Below are 15,526 nucleotides of genomic sequence, written 5' to 3'. Positions count from 1 at the left end.
TCCCTCCTGAAGCACTGCTATGGCCTTATATACTCTTAAGAAGGTGATGAGGAAAAAAAAAACAGCCTAAATTGTTCATTTTTAATCTCACCGCTGTCTCATGCTCTAGTTAGAAAGACAGTTACCGTGCAATAGTTTGTCCTTTCACAACAGGTACAAAGTGTTTGCTGTATACAGACTAAGAACTCTAGTTCTTGAGGTGACGACACTGTGTGTGTGAGTGTGTGTGTGTGTGTAGCCTCTAACGCCATGGAGGGATACATCACCAAACCAAGACGTGCTCAATGAAATTTCTCCTCCTTTGCAGTAGCAAACCGATTGTTGGGTTGGAGTCGGTGATCATGTCAGTTTTGTGTTTTTTTTTGTGACTCTGACAACAGACGCCTGGAGTTTCAGGATGAATGTGGCAAAAAGAATGAAAGGACATAAGGAAGCAGGTGATATAATGAAACCAATGCTATATGCTACATAGTCTGTGCATGTGCTGCCAAACTATAATGCTGCAACCAGGAGCACAATATTCATGTTACACTAAAGTTTATCAAGTATTACTAATGTTGTGTCCAAAACTTAAGTGATGTACAGTGAGAGTTTCTTATCTAGCAGGGAACCCGTGATGAGACGCTGATGACTTTAGGTGAAAACACAGGGAAATATTAGCTCACGTCCTGGTGCCAGTTGTTTGAAAAAAGAAGAAAAAAAAGAATCTAAATTGCATTAAAAGCAATGTATAAATTGACATATAGCTACCTACCTAATCAAAGAAGTCAAATATTATGATATACCATATGTATTGTGTGTTGTTGTCGTCTCAAAAAGCATAATGATTTTTGTAAGAAAAAGGACAAAATGCAAAAACAGCAGGTTAATAAACAGCAGAGATCCTGAGGTAAGGCTGCTCAAAGTGGAAGCTGTTTGGCTGATTGTTTACTTTTGTGTCCTACACTGAGTATTGTCTCCCCACGGTGTCAACTCTGGGTTTACCAAAGCAGAGAGTCAAAAATACCAACAACTACACACAAACGCTCCCTTTATTTGCACATGTTCCGCAAACTGAAAGAGGAAGGAATGCACACACACACACTGTTGTTTGTACAGTTTGGGCCATAAAACCTCACTGGCAGGCTCGGCGTCACATTTATGTGGATGCTTCCTTGTCTGTTGCACCTTTTATGTCCACTCTTGCATGGACTCGTGTTGTTGGTGAAGCTGCTGAGACCCGACGGATGGTTTCTGTCTCTGTGGGAGCTGTGCACGCATACTCTTTGTGTGCGAAGGGTGTGGTGTTTTTGTTCGTTTTACTGCCTGCTGCTGGAGCCATGCTTAACTGTTCTAGCAGTACTATAATTACTATCACAGAGGAGGAGTAGGGATCCAGTTTGTATTCTTCCTCGCTGTGATGCATTTATATGTAAATACAGACAGATGCGCCCCGCCCTTCCTCTGGTGCCAAAGTGGCCAGTCCCTTCTCATGAAAGCAGCCAGTGAGACGCTACACACAGACCTCTGCCTCACATCAGCCTCTTCTACTCCACTCGCTTTACGGAGAGGTTGACTCATAAACTTCCACGCAGCAGCAGCAGCAGTAGAAGGAAGAGGAGGAGGATACAAGGACAACTCCGCCGCGCCTTGTTTCCGGACTCGCCCTTTTCTCTTACGCACTACTATCGCGATAGATTGTTACCATAGTTACAATTAACAGCTACCGGATAACTGAGGATCCAAACTTGTTTGACACTTCCAGTGTCCGCCCACTGTCCACAGACAGACGCACCTCTGTTCACCTGCGTCCGTTCACACGCGCCAGGCTCCATCATCCCTCCACGTGTAGCGCGCTCCACTGAAAACAGACGCTGCTCGTTCAACTATAAAAACACGCGGTTTGTTTCTCGGGGGTTTCCTGTATTATTCTCTCCTACAATTATGCAGGGTGATCAATATAAACGCACGGTTATCAGCCCCTTTCCCACACCGCGGTGTCTGGCTGCAGCGGCTCCTGCGGGGAAAGCGAAGCTGACTCACCCGGGGAAGGCGATCCTGGCAGGTAAGAGTCCGTCATTATTATCGCTCTCGCGGAAGAAAAGTTGGGTGAAATGTCGACGCTGATATGAGTTACGATGAAGCTAAAGTTGGAGCTAATACTGTTTGTGTCTGCTCAGTATTATATACACTGTAACATATTTAAAAGTGTTGGAGTATTACCACACGTTACCATCTTTTTTTGAAACATGAGAACTCACACGAACAGTTATATTTTATTTGCATAGATTGCACAGGTTATAGAAGTGTCATAAAAAAGCCTTTGTGATCTTTCAAACTGCAGTTTTACCATGCCCTATCATAAAGACTATACATTGAAATGAAATGTTACAGGAAATGACTGTAGCCTGTAAATCCCAAATTTAATTTAATTATAATTGTGGCACTGGAGGTTTGAAGTATATATTGAAGATATATATATATATTATATTATATTATATTATATTATATTATATAATATAATATATAATAATATATAATTTTAACAAAGTTAAACCTTCTCTGCCTCTGCTGACCCTGTTGACCTTAGAGGTCGCTACAGAAACTGTGTGTGTGTGTTGTTGCTGCTGCATCGCTTTAATCTAAAGATCACCTTTACATAATGCCATTAAAGCAGAGTGAAGCTTGCTGTGGTGGAGCAGATGCTTACTCACTCCTGAAACAACTGTTTCTGCACGGCTTCAGGTGTGTGTGTGTGTGTTCGTGTGTTTTTTCTGGCATAAACACTCACCTTGACAGGGCCATTAGTCCTCATGGAGGCCAAAACCTGGTTCCAACAAGGCAGAACCTCTTTTTCTGAGGAATTGGTTAAGTTCAGGGCAAATATTTGAATTGTGGTTTGGTTAAGATTAGGGTGAAGCATTAACTGGTTATGGTTAAGGTTAGAGACATGGCTTTGGTTAGGCTGTTCAAATGAATGGAACTCAATATTTGTCTAAAGAAAAAAATAGCTGTGCAAAAACCTGTGTGTGTGTGTGTGTGTGTGTCAGCATCAAAAACAACTGAGACGATGCAATACTGAGGCTTTACAGAGCTTTTTTCCAGGTCACCTCAATGATTTTGTGTCCAGTACTCACCCATTTTGTCTGAAGCTATACGAGATCAGTATCTGAAAAAGACAAAAACCCATAAATATGGAAGCAAAAGCTTAACAAGACGCAGACAACATGCTTTAAATAGACATGTCTGCCACAACCGTCATGTGACAAAGACATGAACAAGTGCGCATGTCTGCCACAAAATTGGATTATGTTTGTGAAATGGCTGGTTGTGGCTACAACACAAACGTCGTATTTGCCGCTAGATGGATTGAAAAAGGTGAAAGACCAAATCAGGGTCCCCGTCCGTTGTTCCCTTGTTGCTCAGCTGTTGCTGAAACTCATCGACCTCCTCATGTGATGATGACGACGATGCAGCATCTTCACTTCACGAGGAGGCTCTCTGCCGTGCTTCTGTATTATCGCTACATGCTGGTTTTTGTCAGCACATACTTGTGCTCTAACAACTGATAAAATGCTGAATAATTTATCTTTCTCAGTGAATTCCCTTTGATTCACATTAAAAAAACTGGGGGCTATCATGTATCAGAATCCACTGGAAATGACCATTATTCACAAATCCATGTTGCATGTGAAACTGCAAATTCATTTAGTGGCATACATGATGCTAAATTACAGTTACAGTTTGATACATTATATTACTTGAGGCTGCTCTAAATAACAAAAAGATTTACGGCTGCTTTTAACTCGTATTCTAACAATAAACATCTTATAATTGATTTTTGACCACTATGATATACTGTAGTTTGATATAACCATGACAAAACTGCAACAACAGTAGGAATACAGGAACAGGAAGAATACAGTAGATCTGCACTATAGGGTTAAAAAAAAATCCTATTGCAGTGATCATTTCATAAATGACTTGTTGTTTTTTCGATCAAACTGTATCCAAATCATAAAGATTTGACATTTTTTGAGTCTGTCGATAAACCAAACCACCATTTGTGAGTATAAATAGAAACAAGTTAAAGTTGTAGCATGATTTTGTGGGAGGAGTGTCATGAGAAAAAAAAAAGAAGCCTCCTCCCTTGACTCGTGTCACTCTGTCAGCTGCATATAACTGGAAGTGTGGCTGTGGTGAGACCTCCCCTCAGTCCTGTGTAGCCTGATTGACTGGTCGTGGCCCGGTGCTGCTCCCCATGGCATCTCTCTCAAGCCTGTCTGTCCTGCTTTGCAGCAGCAGCACAGTTTGACTCTCCCTGACTGGAACGTGTGCACAGTAAAGACTTTTGGAAAAGAAAGGGTGTCGGAGCTGACACGGGAGTTGACTCAGCGATAGATAAACTGCCTCGCAGAGTCGGACCTGACACGCCGTCCATTATGGAACACAAGCTGATCGTTTACTTTGCGAGTACAAAGCGAGTAGTGATTCTCCTTTTCCCGTTTTTCCCTTTCATAAATAAAGTTGACACCTCGTCTTGGTTTTCCGACGTGCTACTTCAGATTAATGGGCTTTGCTTAACAATATGTCTCTGTTGAGAGAGCGAGGCACTTGCACATGCCTGAAGGCTGCAAGTAGACAAAGCAAGAAGTAGAAGGTCAGAGCCTAATGGAATAGAGACCCCTCGTACAGCACACAGAGGCTGGGGAGGAAGATTTCCAAAGCTTTTAGAGGCCGTTGAGCTCATTCTGCTGCTGTTGGTTAGTTCAAGTCTTCTTTGAACAGCCACTGCTGATGAGTGATGGTGAGACACAGAAAGAGGCTGCGAGGCCTGAGGGTGAGAGAGAGACTGCACTAAATGGCTCTCTGGCCGTTGTACAGTACATACATACATTCATTCATTCATTTATAACTGAGAAGAGCAGCAGATGGATAGACTGAAAGGGAGACTTCCTTTTTTTATGTCTTGATGTCATAATAAGATTCTTTTTAAACAGTGACAACCTTGTTTTCTGTCACTTTTCATGCTTTTTCTTTTTTCTATTCCTCTCTCTCTCTCTCTCTCCCCAGCCTTGGGGCATGAAGTCAGGTTTTGTGAGTGGTTGTCTCCTCCACAGGCTCAGAGGACTCGCCAAACTACAGCCTGTTTCCTTATGTCATCGGTGACGCACTATAATATTCTCTATAGTATTTCTTGTCGTGTATTCAGGCCAAATCATTTTAGACTCGATAACCAACATCAGTCTTTTACAGACCTTGAAAAAAAACAATTTTATCAATCAGCTGCTCACGATGTGTGACGGGGTCCTGAGGAAAATATCTGACTCTTTTGTTGTCAAATATACCCAATAAACTCTACTCTGTTGTAACTTGATTGTAAAATAATTGATTTGGAGAAAAAAAACAAAAACTTATTACAATTATGTATATATATTTATATACTGTACATTAGGGCTGCAACTAACGATTATTTTCATAATGGGTTAGTATGATGATGAATTGAGTAATCATTTGGTTCATCAAATAGCCTGAAAAATGTTGATCTGTGTTTTCCCCAAACCTCGACATGATGCCGCTCTCTCTTTTTCAACACAAAATCGTTCAGTTTTATTACATTTAAGAGGCAGAAAAATCTAAAAAGACAGTCAAACCGATTAAGCGAACAATCGTTGCGGCCCTAATATACTGTACATACTGTATGTAGTTGTTGTTTATGTGTACAAGCTGCATGTTGCATGCTGCAGGGTTATAAACAAATCAACCCCCTGTAATTAAACAGCATTAAGAAGTCTTGCTCAGTAGAGGAAGTGTAAAAGGCCAGATGTTAGATGAATAATTCTTTTCATGTTTTTGCGTCAGGCAAACAGAAATATAATGTTAATGGGTCACCTCATGTTTGAAGTACCACAGTCCTCTGGCTATGTTCTCCGTATGGATATGACAACACATTTTCCCCTCAGACTCCGGAGAATTTTAAGGAACATTTGCATAAATAATTGATCGACTCTATTGCCAAACTGCTTAATTTGCAGGCACATGCATATAAATAGGCACAGACACAGTGGTGACTCTTTAATTCTTTACTTACTGAAATGCAGGATCTCTCTTATTGCAACAGTGCTTAAGAAAAATGACTATTCTGCTTGTCAGTTTTATTTTAAAGGAGCTAGAGACTGTGTTACTCTTGTCTTTGCAGCAAGAAGAACCGGTTTCACGACCCCGTCGAAACAAGGGTCTTTCTGCATGGAGTGTGCATGTTCTCCCCACGTGTGCGTAGGTTTTCTCCAGGTTCTCCAGTTTCCTCCCACAGTCCAAAAACACGCAGATTTGGGGATTAGGCAAATTGGACACTCCAAGTTGCCCATAGGTGTGAGTGTGAGAGTGGATGTGGTCCTGTGATGGACTGACGACCTGTCCACGGTGCGTCTGCTTTTTGTCACCTGGGATTGGCACCAGCAACCCCTGTGACCCTCATGTGGAGGATAAAGCAAAGCAGGTGAAAATGGATGGATGGATGCATATAAATAAGCACAGACACAGTGGTGACTCTTTCATCCTTTAAATTAAATTTAGTCCACTGAAATGCAGTGAGTTAGAACATTTTAAATGACTATCTAATGACTACTAAAGTTTTATTTTAAAGGAATTAGAGACTGTTAGACATGGGCCTTTCTGCATGGAGTTTGCATGTTTGTGTGTGTGGGTTTTCTCTGGGTTCTTTGGTTTCCTCCCGCAAGCCAAAAACATGCAGATTTGGGGATTAGGCAAATTGGACACTCTATATTGGTGGATGGTTGTTTGTCTCTATGTGGCCGTGCGATGGACTGGCGACCTGTCCATGTGTCCCCCGCCTTTTGCCCCATGTCAGCTGGGATTGGCACCAGAGACCCCCGCGACCCTGATATGGAGGATAAAGCGTCAGAAGATAAAATGAACGAATGAGTGTGTGTGTGTGTTCCTATGATCCAGATGTGCTTGTTGATCATTAGAGTCACTGAAGCAGGATTTCAGGAAGTCTCCCTCCCATCAGCTGGCTGTCTGCCTGCTCACCTGTCGTCCCCTGTGCCTTTGTTGTTGTGCAGGAAACTGTGGCTGTTGTTTTGTTTGTGTGCATCTGGCGTCTTTGCACTGAAATGCTGGAATTTTCAGATATAAAACATACTGGCAGCTTTATTTCCCCAAAACGAGGAGTTTACAACACACATATTCTCATATTGGTGTAATTGTGTGAGGTCCACACACTGTATTGCTGAACCCCAGCTGTGGAGTGTTGATTACATTATGAATTCACCTCATGTGGCCAGAGACCGTTACCTCTAACGGTACATAAATCTGTATGCGTCTGATTTATTTAACCGCTGCTTCAAATATGAAGGATTCAAGTCTATAGAAACAGGCAATGTACTCTCTGGATTCTAATATGCCTCCAATGTCCTTTCCATTTCTTTTCGCGCTATATTAACTGTCAGAGACCAACATGTATGGATTGATTTTATGACACAGCACAGAAACGAGTAGTTGTTGGGTCAGGAAAGAGGAAGGGAGGAAGGAAGGAAGGTGAGAGGAAAACTAAAAACAGGAGAGCAGAGTCAACCTGAGAGATAAGGATTAATGACAGTTTTGGTTCATGTAGCCCAAGTTCATTTACGGTGTCAGCTGTGAGTGCGCGTGTGTGTATTGAATGTAGTTTGAAAAATGGACTAGAAGTAGACGCTGTGTGTGTGTGTGTGTGTGTGTGTGATGAGGATGGATCACATGTTTTAAATCTGTTGCTGTGTCACTGACTTGCTGCTCTGTCTTGGCTGAAAACAGAGGAATGAGATTAATTGTTTCTTCGACCCACTGATCCTGGAGCAGGGTGAATGGAGCGTGTGACTCCTCTTATGTTTCAGCTGGTCAACATTTACTTACAATTATATTAGGATAAGAAGTGTTTCACAGTGTGTGTGTGCATTTCACTCATAATCACGTGGCTTTTATTGTTCAGCTAAGTGGTCCTCACTTTTCTTTTATCAATATACATCATCTACCACCCCACGCATACCATCATCTTCACAATAAGGTGTGAAGTGCTCGCTGTCCATTTTTTAAAGAAAAATAAATGAAAGGAACAGCAGTAGTACACATAGGTGCCTTACATTTAAAGTTCCATGTGATCTCTGAATTGACAACATGTTACATCAGGTGCCACATATCTGAACAGAAACACATGCAAATACCAATTCATATGTAGCCAACTAGCTAGTGCTGCAGTTAGTTTGGACCATTTAAAAACGTCTTCAGTGTCCCAATATTTCAACAAAACCTGTTGTTGTTGCCATAGGAACGAGGGCTATGAATCGATATCCGTCTGATACTGCTCAAAATCACTGCGTCAGATATCGAACAGATAAAAGAATAAAATCAGATAACTCCAAAAATCCTATATATCACATGCTTCACTAGTCTGTAAACATGTAAATAATATCAGCAAAAGCATTTTTGGGCTGTTTGTTTCTTCTTTTTTCCTGTGTGTGTGTGTGTGTGTCATTGAGTTAATGGAGGGTCTTGGCCTGGGTAATGGAGCCCCTCCCTGCAGGTTGTGAGTAGATAATTTCATTAATGCCATCCCTCCTCCTTCCCTCATGACTCATGTGTGTTTTGCATCCACTTTGCGTTTCTCTTTTTTGGCTCTTGTCCTCATCGCTTTAGTCAGTCGTGGCGTGTATTTGACCTGCACCCTCCAGCAGTCACTCACTTCGCCGGCTTTGTTTCTGTCTTTTCAGCACACACTTTAAATTTACGGGTGCCGAAATGAGTACGGAAAATAAGTGGCGGTAAAAATTCCTGCTCACAGTTACTTTTGTTGTGTTGATTCTTCCACACGGCACATTCACAAGCTGTGGCGGGAACAGCTGATTCATATTGGCTCAGCTCATTACTCTCCCTCCCGCAGCAGCAGCAGCAGCAGCAGCAGCAGCAGCAGCAGCAGTGGTGCTTTATGTTTATGGAGGGAATGATCCATGAAGTTATCATGCCTCCTTGTAATTCATAAAGAGGACAGGGCTTTGGCTCAGTAAGGCTGTATCCAGGCAGAGTGGTTTGCATGTTTATTATATGTATAATTTTATTTGCGTTGTTTTGTTTTGCAGGTGGAATTGCAGGTGGTATAGAGATCTGCATCACATTCCCCACAGAGTATGTCAAGACACAGTTACAGCTGGATGAGAAGGCAAATCCACCTAAATACAGAGGAATAGGTGAGTTTCCGTCCGTCTGTCTGTCTGTCTGTCTGTCTGTCTGTCTATGCATCTGTCTGTCTTGTTTTCTTCTCCCCCTCTCTCTCAGGAGCTCATTATCTCATTACCCATCATCCCCAGGTACATTAGGGATTCTAGCAGGCTGTCACTGTGCTTGTGTGTATGATGCAGATCAGACAAATGCACACATGCACATTCAACATCCATGCATACTGACACACACACACACACAAGATTGGAGACCATCGTAATGAGCGCTCAAGACAGCTGTTAGTTATCTTGCCGTCGAGCACAGCACGTATTAGTGGCCCGATGACATTTTGGGGGGAAATCAGCCTGTGGTTGAGTTTAACCGTGACGTAAACATATTACAGTAAAATAAAAACACTGTTTTGCTGATTGTTTTGTGCGTGTGTGTGTTCCTTCAGGTGACTGTGTGAAGCAAACAGTGCAGGGTCACGGCGTTAAAGGACTGTACAGAGGACTCAGCTCACTGCTCTATGGCTCCATACCCAAGTCTGCAGTCAGGCAAGTGGATGTACAAAATGAATTCATACTCACTTAGCATGACTGATGTATAATTAGTGTACATAATGAATTAGTATAATGAAAAATGACTGAATAATTCTTACGTCTGTGACGCACACCCAGCATTCTGCTCATCACTGCACCAGTGTGTCATTCAGTCGCCACAAATAAACAAATGCATGAACACAGTATTCGGCCTTGATGGTTCTCAATGGTCTGGACTTGGTGTTAATTGATTTGTCGCTTTTTATGTAATTTCTTGTACGTTGCCACCCTCAGTCCTTGTTGTAGTAATTATTACAAACACTGTTATATATGATGGTGTCTGTGTGCATGGAATAAAAACAAACACTTTCACCTCAGCCATTGTGGAACCATTCGCTCACGCACCGTAATTATTCTAGTCCATTACCCACAATGCCACACTGGCCTTCAGTGTAATTATGTTATTTTTTCACAGCAGTGACATTTACTTCCAGACAAGTGTGCACATTGCACACACAGTGAATAAAAACAAACAAGGTAGACACCTCTATTGTGAGCAATTTTTATTATTTGTCCACGTCCCCTCCCTCTCCCTCTGTGTGTGTGTGTGTGTGTGTGTGTGTGTGTGTGTGTGTGTGTACAGTATGAGTTATGCTGGAGGATAGAGTCTGTCTATAAATGTAGAGACAGGCTCAGCCAGGCGGAGCAAATAAATGCCACTCAAACTCAGGCAAGGTCTCGACAGAGGAACAAAAAGGGAGGCTTGTGTTGTATTGGTGTGTGTGTGTTTATGTGTGTAGTGTTTGTGTGTCAATCAGGCTTCGGCATCCTTTCCAGACAGAGTCTGTTTTTTAGTTTTTTTCTTTGGTTTCCAATTGTTTGCTCATGTGACAGAATTTTTAAGCCACATCTTCTTGATAAATGTGTTGGATGTTTCAGTGCTGGACTTAGACGAGTAAAATAAATGTTCCATAAAACCAAGACTAGAAACTGCTGACTTATGGAATATGGCAGAAAATAATCACTTGGCGAGAGATGAAATGCTTTAAATTCATTTGGGAACCGTGGCACGTTTCCATTGACCGTTGACCATCTGAGTCCGATCTGTCCATTTCTTAAGTCCCGTGTCTTCCTTCCCCTCCCCCCTCTCTCTATTGCTCTGTTGCCTCCCCTCTCCTCTTCCTCTCCTGTCCCATTAACTGATTGCTTGTTCACCATCATGCCCCATAAAATCTGCTGGAGGGTTGTTAGGGAGGTATGAGAGGCACAGACAAGAGAGCCTGTGACCTTTTTCTCCCCTTTACCCTTCAACCACATCTACGTCCGTCCATCCTGTCAAAAACCCAACCTCCATTATTTCTTACTACTCCTTATTCAACCCACTTTTCTCATCAGGGGAACTGACCTTGCAGAAAGACCCACTAATGAAGATTGGGCAAAGTGCTCTGCTGTCCAGATTGTGACTCATCCCTGACAGGCGGCCAAAACATGACGCTTCACATTCTAACTGTGGCATTCTGTTCAGCTGTTAAGTGGATAGGGAAAATATGGAGGATAATTTGGCAATGTAGAGGTTTCTGACAGTGGTTTCACAGATTTCAGCTTTTAATGAATAGTATGTGTTTCAGGCGGTTAGTGATTAAGTGCACGGCCATCTGTCTCAGCATGTGATGTAAGGAAGTAGAGCTTTTTATTCATCTAAAAAAACGTCTCTGCAGTCAGCGAGATATGTGAACCAATTTGATTTGTTTGCTCCTACGAGTGGTAGGCAGTTAATTTTGTGGCGCACCGCCTTTCAACACAAACTAAACCTGTGTGCGAGGGCATGTGGAGGAGCAGATGTGGACGGTTAATGAAGGGAGAAGACATTTCAAAGACACGTCAGATGGAGAATAGACGTAAGCTGACATGGGGCGAATATATGAGATGAACTCTGTCCGTAGCTGAGACGATGGCAGGTAAACTGTTGTTGTTGTTGGAGCAGACTGAGAAGGGGCAAACGCATTAATCAAGAGCAAGTGTCTGTCCTCGCTCGCCTGTTTTCCTGAAGGTACAGGGCAGCACGTCGCCTTCACCACAATTCAATTTCTTCTATAAATAACCTTCTCGTAAAGGACTGGCTCGCTCAACATTTTCTGATAGCAGAGATACCACACCTCTGTCTCTCTCTGGACTTTCCTCCATGGCAGCAGGTGCTGGTCATTCGTTGGTTACTGAAAGGTCGTCCCTTTTATTGGAGCGTCTTTAATGTGACAGTAAGCAGGAATATCAAGTAAAGCACTTTTTCTGCACATCTGAGGTTGAAAAGAATATTTCGGACTCGCGTCTGTGGATCTGCTTTACTTGTATTTTGAGGAAATTTATTTAGCTGCTGTTTACCAGATTTTTTTGTTCCTGCTAATTGAGGTGAAATTAGCTTTTGATTTGTATTTTTCCTGAGATAAAGGTGGTGTGCTAACATTATAATTGGCATGATAACATCATAATTGTTTTGGTTTACTTCCGCCTTTGTATTTAACACAGTCTTGGAACATTAAAAACAGTGATTTAATAGCTCAGTCTTTAAAAAAATAAATAAATATATAAATAAATAAATCAAAAAAATAGTATAATAATGGGGTGACTGTTGCTCAGTGGTAGAGTGAGATGTCATTCAACTAGAAGGTTACATACAAAACCATTTACCATTAAATCCTCAACAAACAATGACAAACATGTAAATACAAAACAAAAATGTTGTTTTTTTAAGTTTGAAATGTTGAAGATTGAGAATATGTGAGATTATGTTCTCCAAAATATCTCTCAATTTCTGTATTAGATACTAAATAAGACTTTTCCCATTATTCCTTTTACTATTCTCACTATTCAGGTTTGGGGTGTTTGAGTTCCTTAGTAACCGGGCAAGGGATGAGTCCGGGCGACTGGACAGCACCAAAGGCCTGCTGTGTGGGCTTGGTGCTGGCGTGATGGAGGCTGTTGTGGTTGTCTGTCCCATGGAAACTGTTAAGGTATGTTACTAACTGATCTGTGGTCAAATTTTCATTTGTTTGATATTTAGTGCCCATTAGTGCACATGAAACAGTCCCTCATTGTGATTGTAGATTTTGTAAGTTCTACATATAAGTTCTGCCTATATAAATTACTGTTTTGTGATTTTGTGATTTTATATATACATATATATTACCTTGCATGTTCTCTGAAGTCTCTTTCTTTGAAAAGTCTGTGAAGGAAGCCAGACTACACATTGGTGTTGTTTTCAACAGCTTTCTCTGTAAAAGGATCACTTTCTGTGATGGACCGTGATCATCTTGTTCCTCTTTTATCTCTCAAGGTTAAATTCATTCATGACCAGACCTCGGCAAACCCCAAATACAGGGGTTTCTACCACGGAGTCAGAGAAATCATCAGAGCTCAAGGTAAAGAGCGGCTTCTGTGCGCGTCATTCGTCTGCCATCTTGTGGTCACACAGGGTGGTGCAGCCTAAAAACAGTGCATAGTGGAATAAGGTACACTCCCTCCCTCCCTCTCTCCCTCCCACCTGAACAGGATTAAGAGGAACATACCAGGGTCTCACTGCTACGGTCCTCAAACAAGGCTCCAACCAGGCTATTCGGTTCTATGTGATGACATCTCTCAAGAACTGGTACAAAGGTCAGTCACTGTGTGTGTATGAAGAATGTTTACTGTGTGCATTTGTTCATTTAATCACGTGAGACCAAAACTGCCAGGTGGTTGAGAAAATGAGTTTTGGTGGAGTAACAACTGGTCATGACACCACCCATAAACATCTGAACCGTTTTGAAGCCTCCAGATTTGTAATTTGAACGTTCAGAGGCGTCACCTGCACTCAGGCTCGTGTTTAACGATACCAGCTGTCAATCACACTGGTTTTGATTCATATGTGCTTATAATCTATCACCTATTGTCCTCTAAATGGGAACATCATTTATTAAACTGACATCTTGTTCTATTGCAATAAGCTGAAACTAGTGATTGTGACCATTAACTCCTCAGGAAAATGTTAAACATCACCCAAAAAACATGTATATATATATATATATATATATATATGTATATTACTAATTTCCAGAGATAAATGTTTTATTTGATCATCAGTGACAGTGGATCTGAGATACATGTCACATTCCCACAACAACAGAGGAAGTTGGGATTGAAAAAAAATAAACATGAAAGTGACTGTCTTCAAAGAAAAGTTTCTGTCAGTTATAACAAGTTTTATGAGTAAAAAAAAATAGAAAAAAAAAACAAATAAAAAAACCCAGGTCAAATTGAATCCAACTCTGTAATAGAATGTGAATTAAACAAAAACAGCTGTGTCGTAATTAAATAATTGTTTTAAGTTTTAAAATGGGTGAAACAGCCCTTTAACTAATGTCATAAATCAGTGAAAATAGGCTTCCATTCAAATGAACTATATTTTTGTTTCCTGATTGACTTCACAGTGGAAACCCGAGGACTATGTCTATTTATTTATTTATTTATTTATTTTAAATGAAACAGTATAATATAGATGTAGTGTGGTTCCAATGTATTAATCCCACAGAGGACAATTCACTTAGAACAGCGTGTCTCCAAAAGACAAACAAGATACAAAGGAGCTGAATAAGGATGAAGATTATATATGGATACATGGTAATGAAGTTAAAGACAATAAACACTTTATTCTTGTGTCTGCCACTCAAAACAAGGGTTGCGTTGACATTTCTTGACTCTCCTGTCCTTCCCTTCTTTCACCAGGTGATAACCCCAACAAAGCCATCAATCCCCTGCTGACTGGACTCTTCGGAGCCACAGCGGGAGCAGCCAGCGTATTTGGAAACACCCCACTAGATGTGATCAAGACGCGGATGCAGGTATGTCATCTGACAAACTGTGTAAAAAAAAAAAGCACACATTGACGTCAAGTTATTGCCAAATGCTGACATGTGTCCGTCCTTTTCTTCCTGAAGGGTCTGGAGGCACATAAATATAAAAGCACACTTGACTGTGCTGCGAAGATCCTGAAATACGAGGGCCTGGCAGCGTGAGTACGCCTCCACTTTGTTTAGTCTGCTGTCACAGCGGGCTTCCTCCCTTTATTTTTTAAATCACAACAAGCCGTCTTTGCTTTCTCAGCTTAGAAGTGATGCTTTAAACACTGCGTGTGAAGCAGTTAGTGGCCTTAGATCGACCTTCTTATCAAACATCGAGAACGCCATAAAAGTGTTTTGTTTTAACGGAAAACATTGATGTCTCATCTCTCGCTCTCTCTCTCTGTCCATCTGTAGTTTCTATAAAGGGACAGTTCCTCGTCTTGGCCGTGTGTGTCTGGATGTGGCCATAGTTTTCATCATCTATGAGGAGGTGGTGAAGGTTCTGAATGCGGTCTGGAAGACCGACTGAGCTGCCTGACTTCCATAAAGGTTGTCGGCTTCCTGCTTCCCAGGCATTCGATACAGATCCAAGTTTGGCAAACCTCTCCCGTGTCATACGGTGAGACTAAACTTAGATCAGTGTCTCCTGGAGGCTAAAAGGCTCTCAGGAGCAGTGGAGAAGAAAGGCAGTCTGATTGAGGCTCAGTGTGTTAACATCTGGACAGATGCAGAGCTTTGATGCTGAGCATCGAGACAGCTGATCAGACTGAGGGTCAACTTCACAGAGTGGGCTTACAAAGTCAATCCAATAACATTGAAAAACATGTTTCCTAATTTCTAAATGTGAAACAAAACCTGAATAACACAGAGCATTTCGGCTGCTTTTTCCCCATTAATATGTTAAAATGTACAGTATAT

At 41.5% G+C, this 15,526-nt stretch overlaps 1 protein-coding gene across 1 annotated transcript; it reads left to right on the top strand.

Annotated features, from left to right (window-relative positions):
• Positions 1 to 1,478: 1,478 nt before the first annotated feature.
• si:dkey-178e17.1 (tricarboxylate transport protein B, mitochondrial) lies at positions 1,479 to 15,500 on the top strand. The gene is made up of 9 exons (XM_044025551.1): positions 1,479 to 2,044; positions 9,114 to 9,221; positions 9,650 to 9,749; positions 12,604 to 12,742; positions 13,066 to 13,150; positions 13,281 to 13,385; positions 14,493 to 14,608; positions 14,705 to 14,778; positions 15,023 to 15,500. Exons 1-9 carry the CDS (start codon positions 1,924 to 1,926, stop codon positions 15,135 to 15,137), a joined length of 963 nt encoding a protein of 320 aa, XP_043881486.1. The 5' UTR covers positions 1,479 to 1,923; the 3' UTR covers positions 15,138 to 15,500.
• The last annotated feature ends 26 nt before the right edge of the window (positions 15,501 to 15,526 follow it).

Source organism: Solea senegalensis, linkage group LG5 (genome assembly GCF_019176455.1).
Source record: "Solea senegalensis isolate Sse05_10M linkage group LG5, IFAPA_SoseM_1, whole genome shotgun sequence".
NCBI lineage: Eukaryota > Metazoa > Chordata > Actinopteri > Pleuronectiformes > Soleidae > Solea > Solea senegalensis.
Note: the sequence above shows the minus strand (reverse complement) of the source record. Positions and strands in the feature narration are given on the sequence as shown.

What these genes read in the sequence shown, in the direction of transcription:
- si:dkey-178e17.1 (XM_044025551.1), top strand. Translation starts at nt 1,924, where the DNA reads ATGCAGGGTGATCAATATAAACGCACGGTTATCAGCCCCTTTCCCACA. An exon ending in ACCTAAATACAGAGGAATAG is followed by an intron (nt 9,222 to 9,649) that starts GTGAGTTTCCGT and finishes GTGTTCCTTCAG; the next exon opens with GTGACTGTGTGAAGCAAACA. An exon ending in TCTCAAGAACTGGTACAAAG is followed by an intron (nt 13,386 to 14,492) that starts GTCAGTCACTGT and finishes TTCTTTCACCAG; the next exon opens with GTGATAACCCCAACAAAGCC.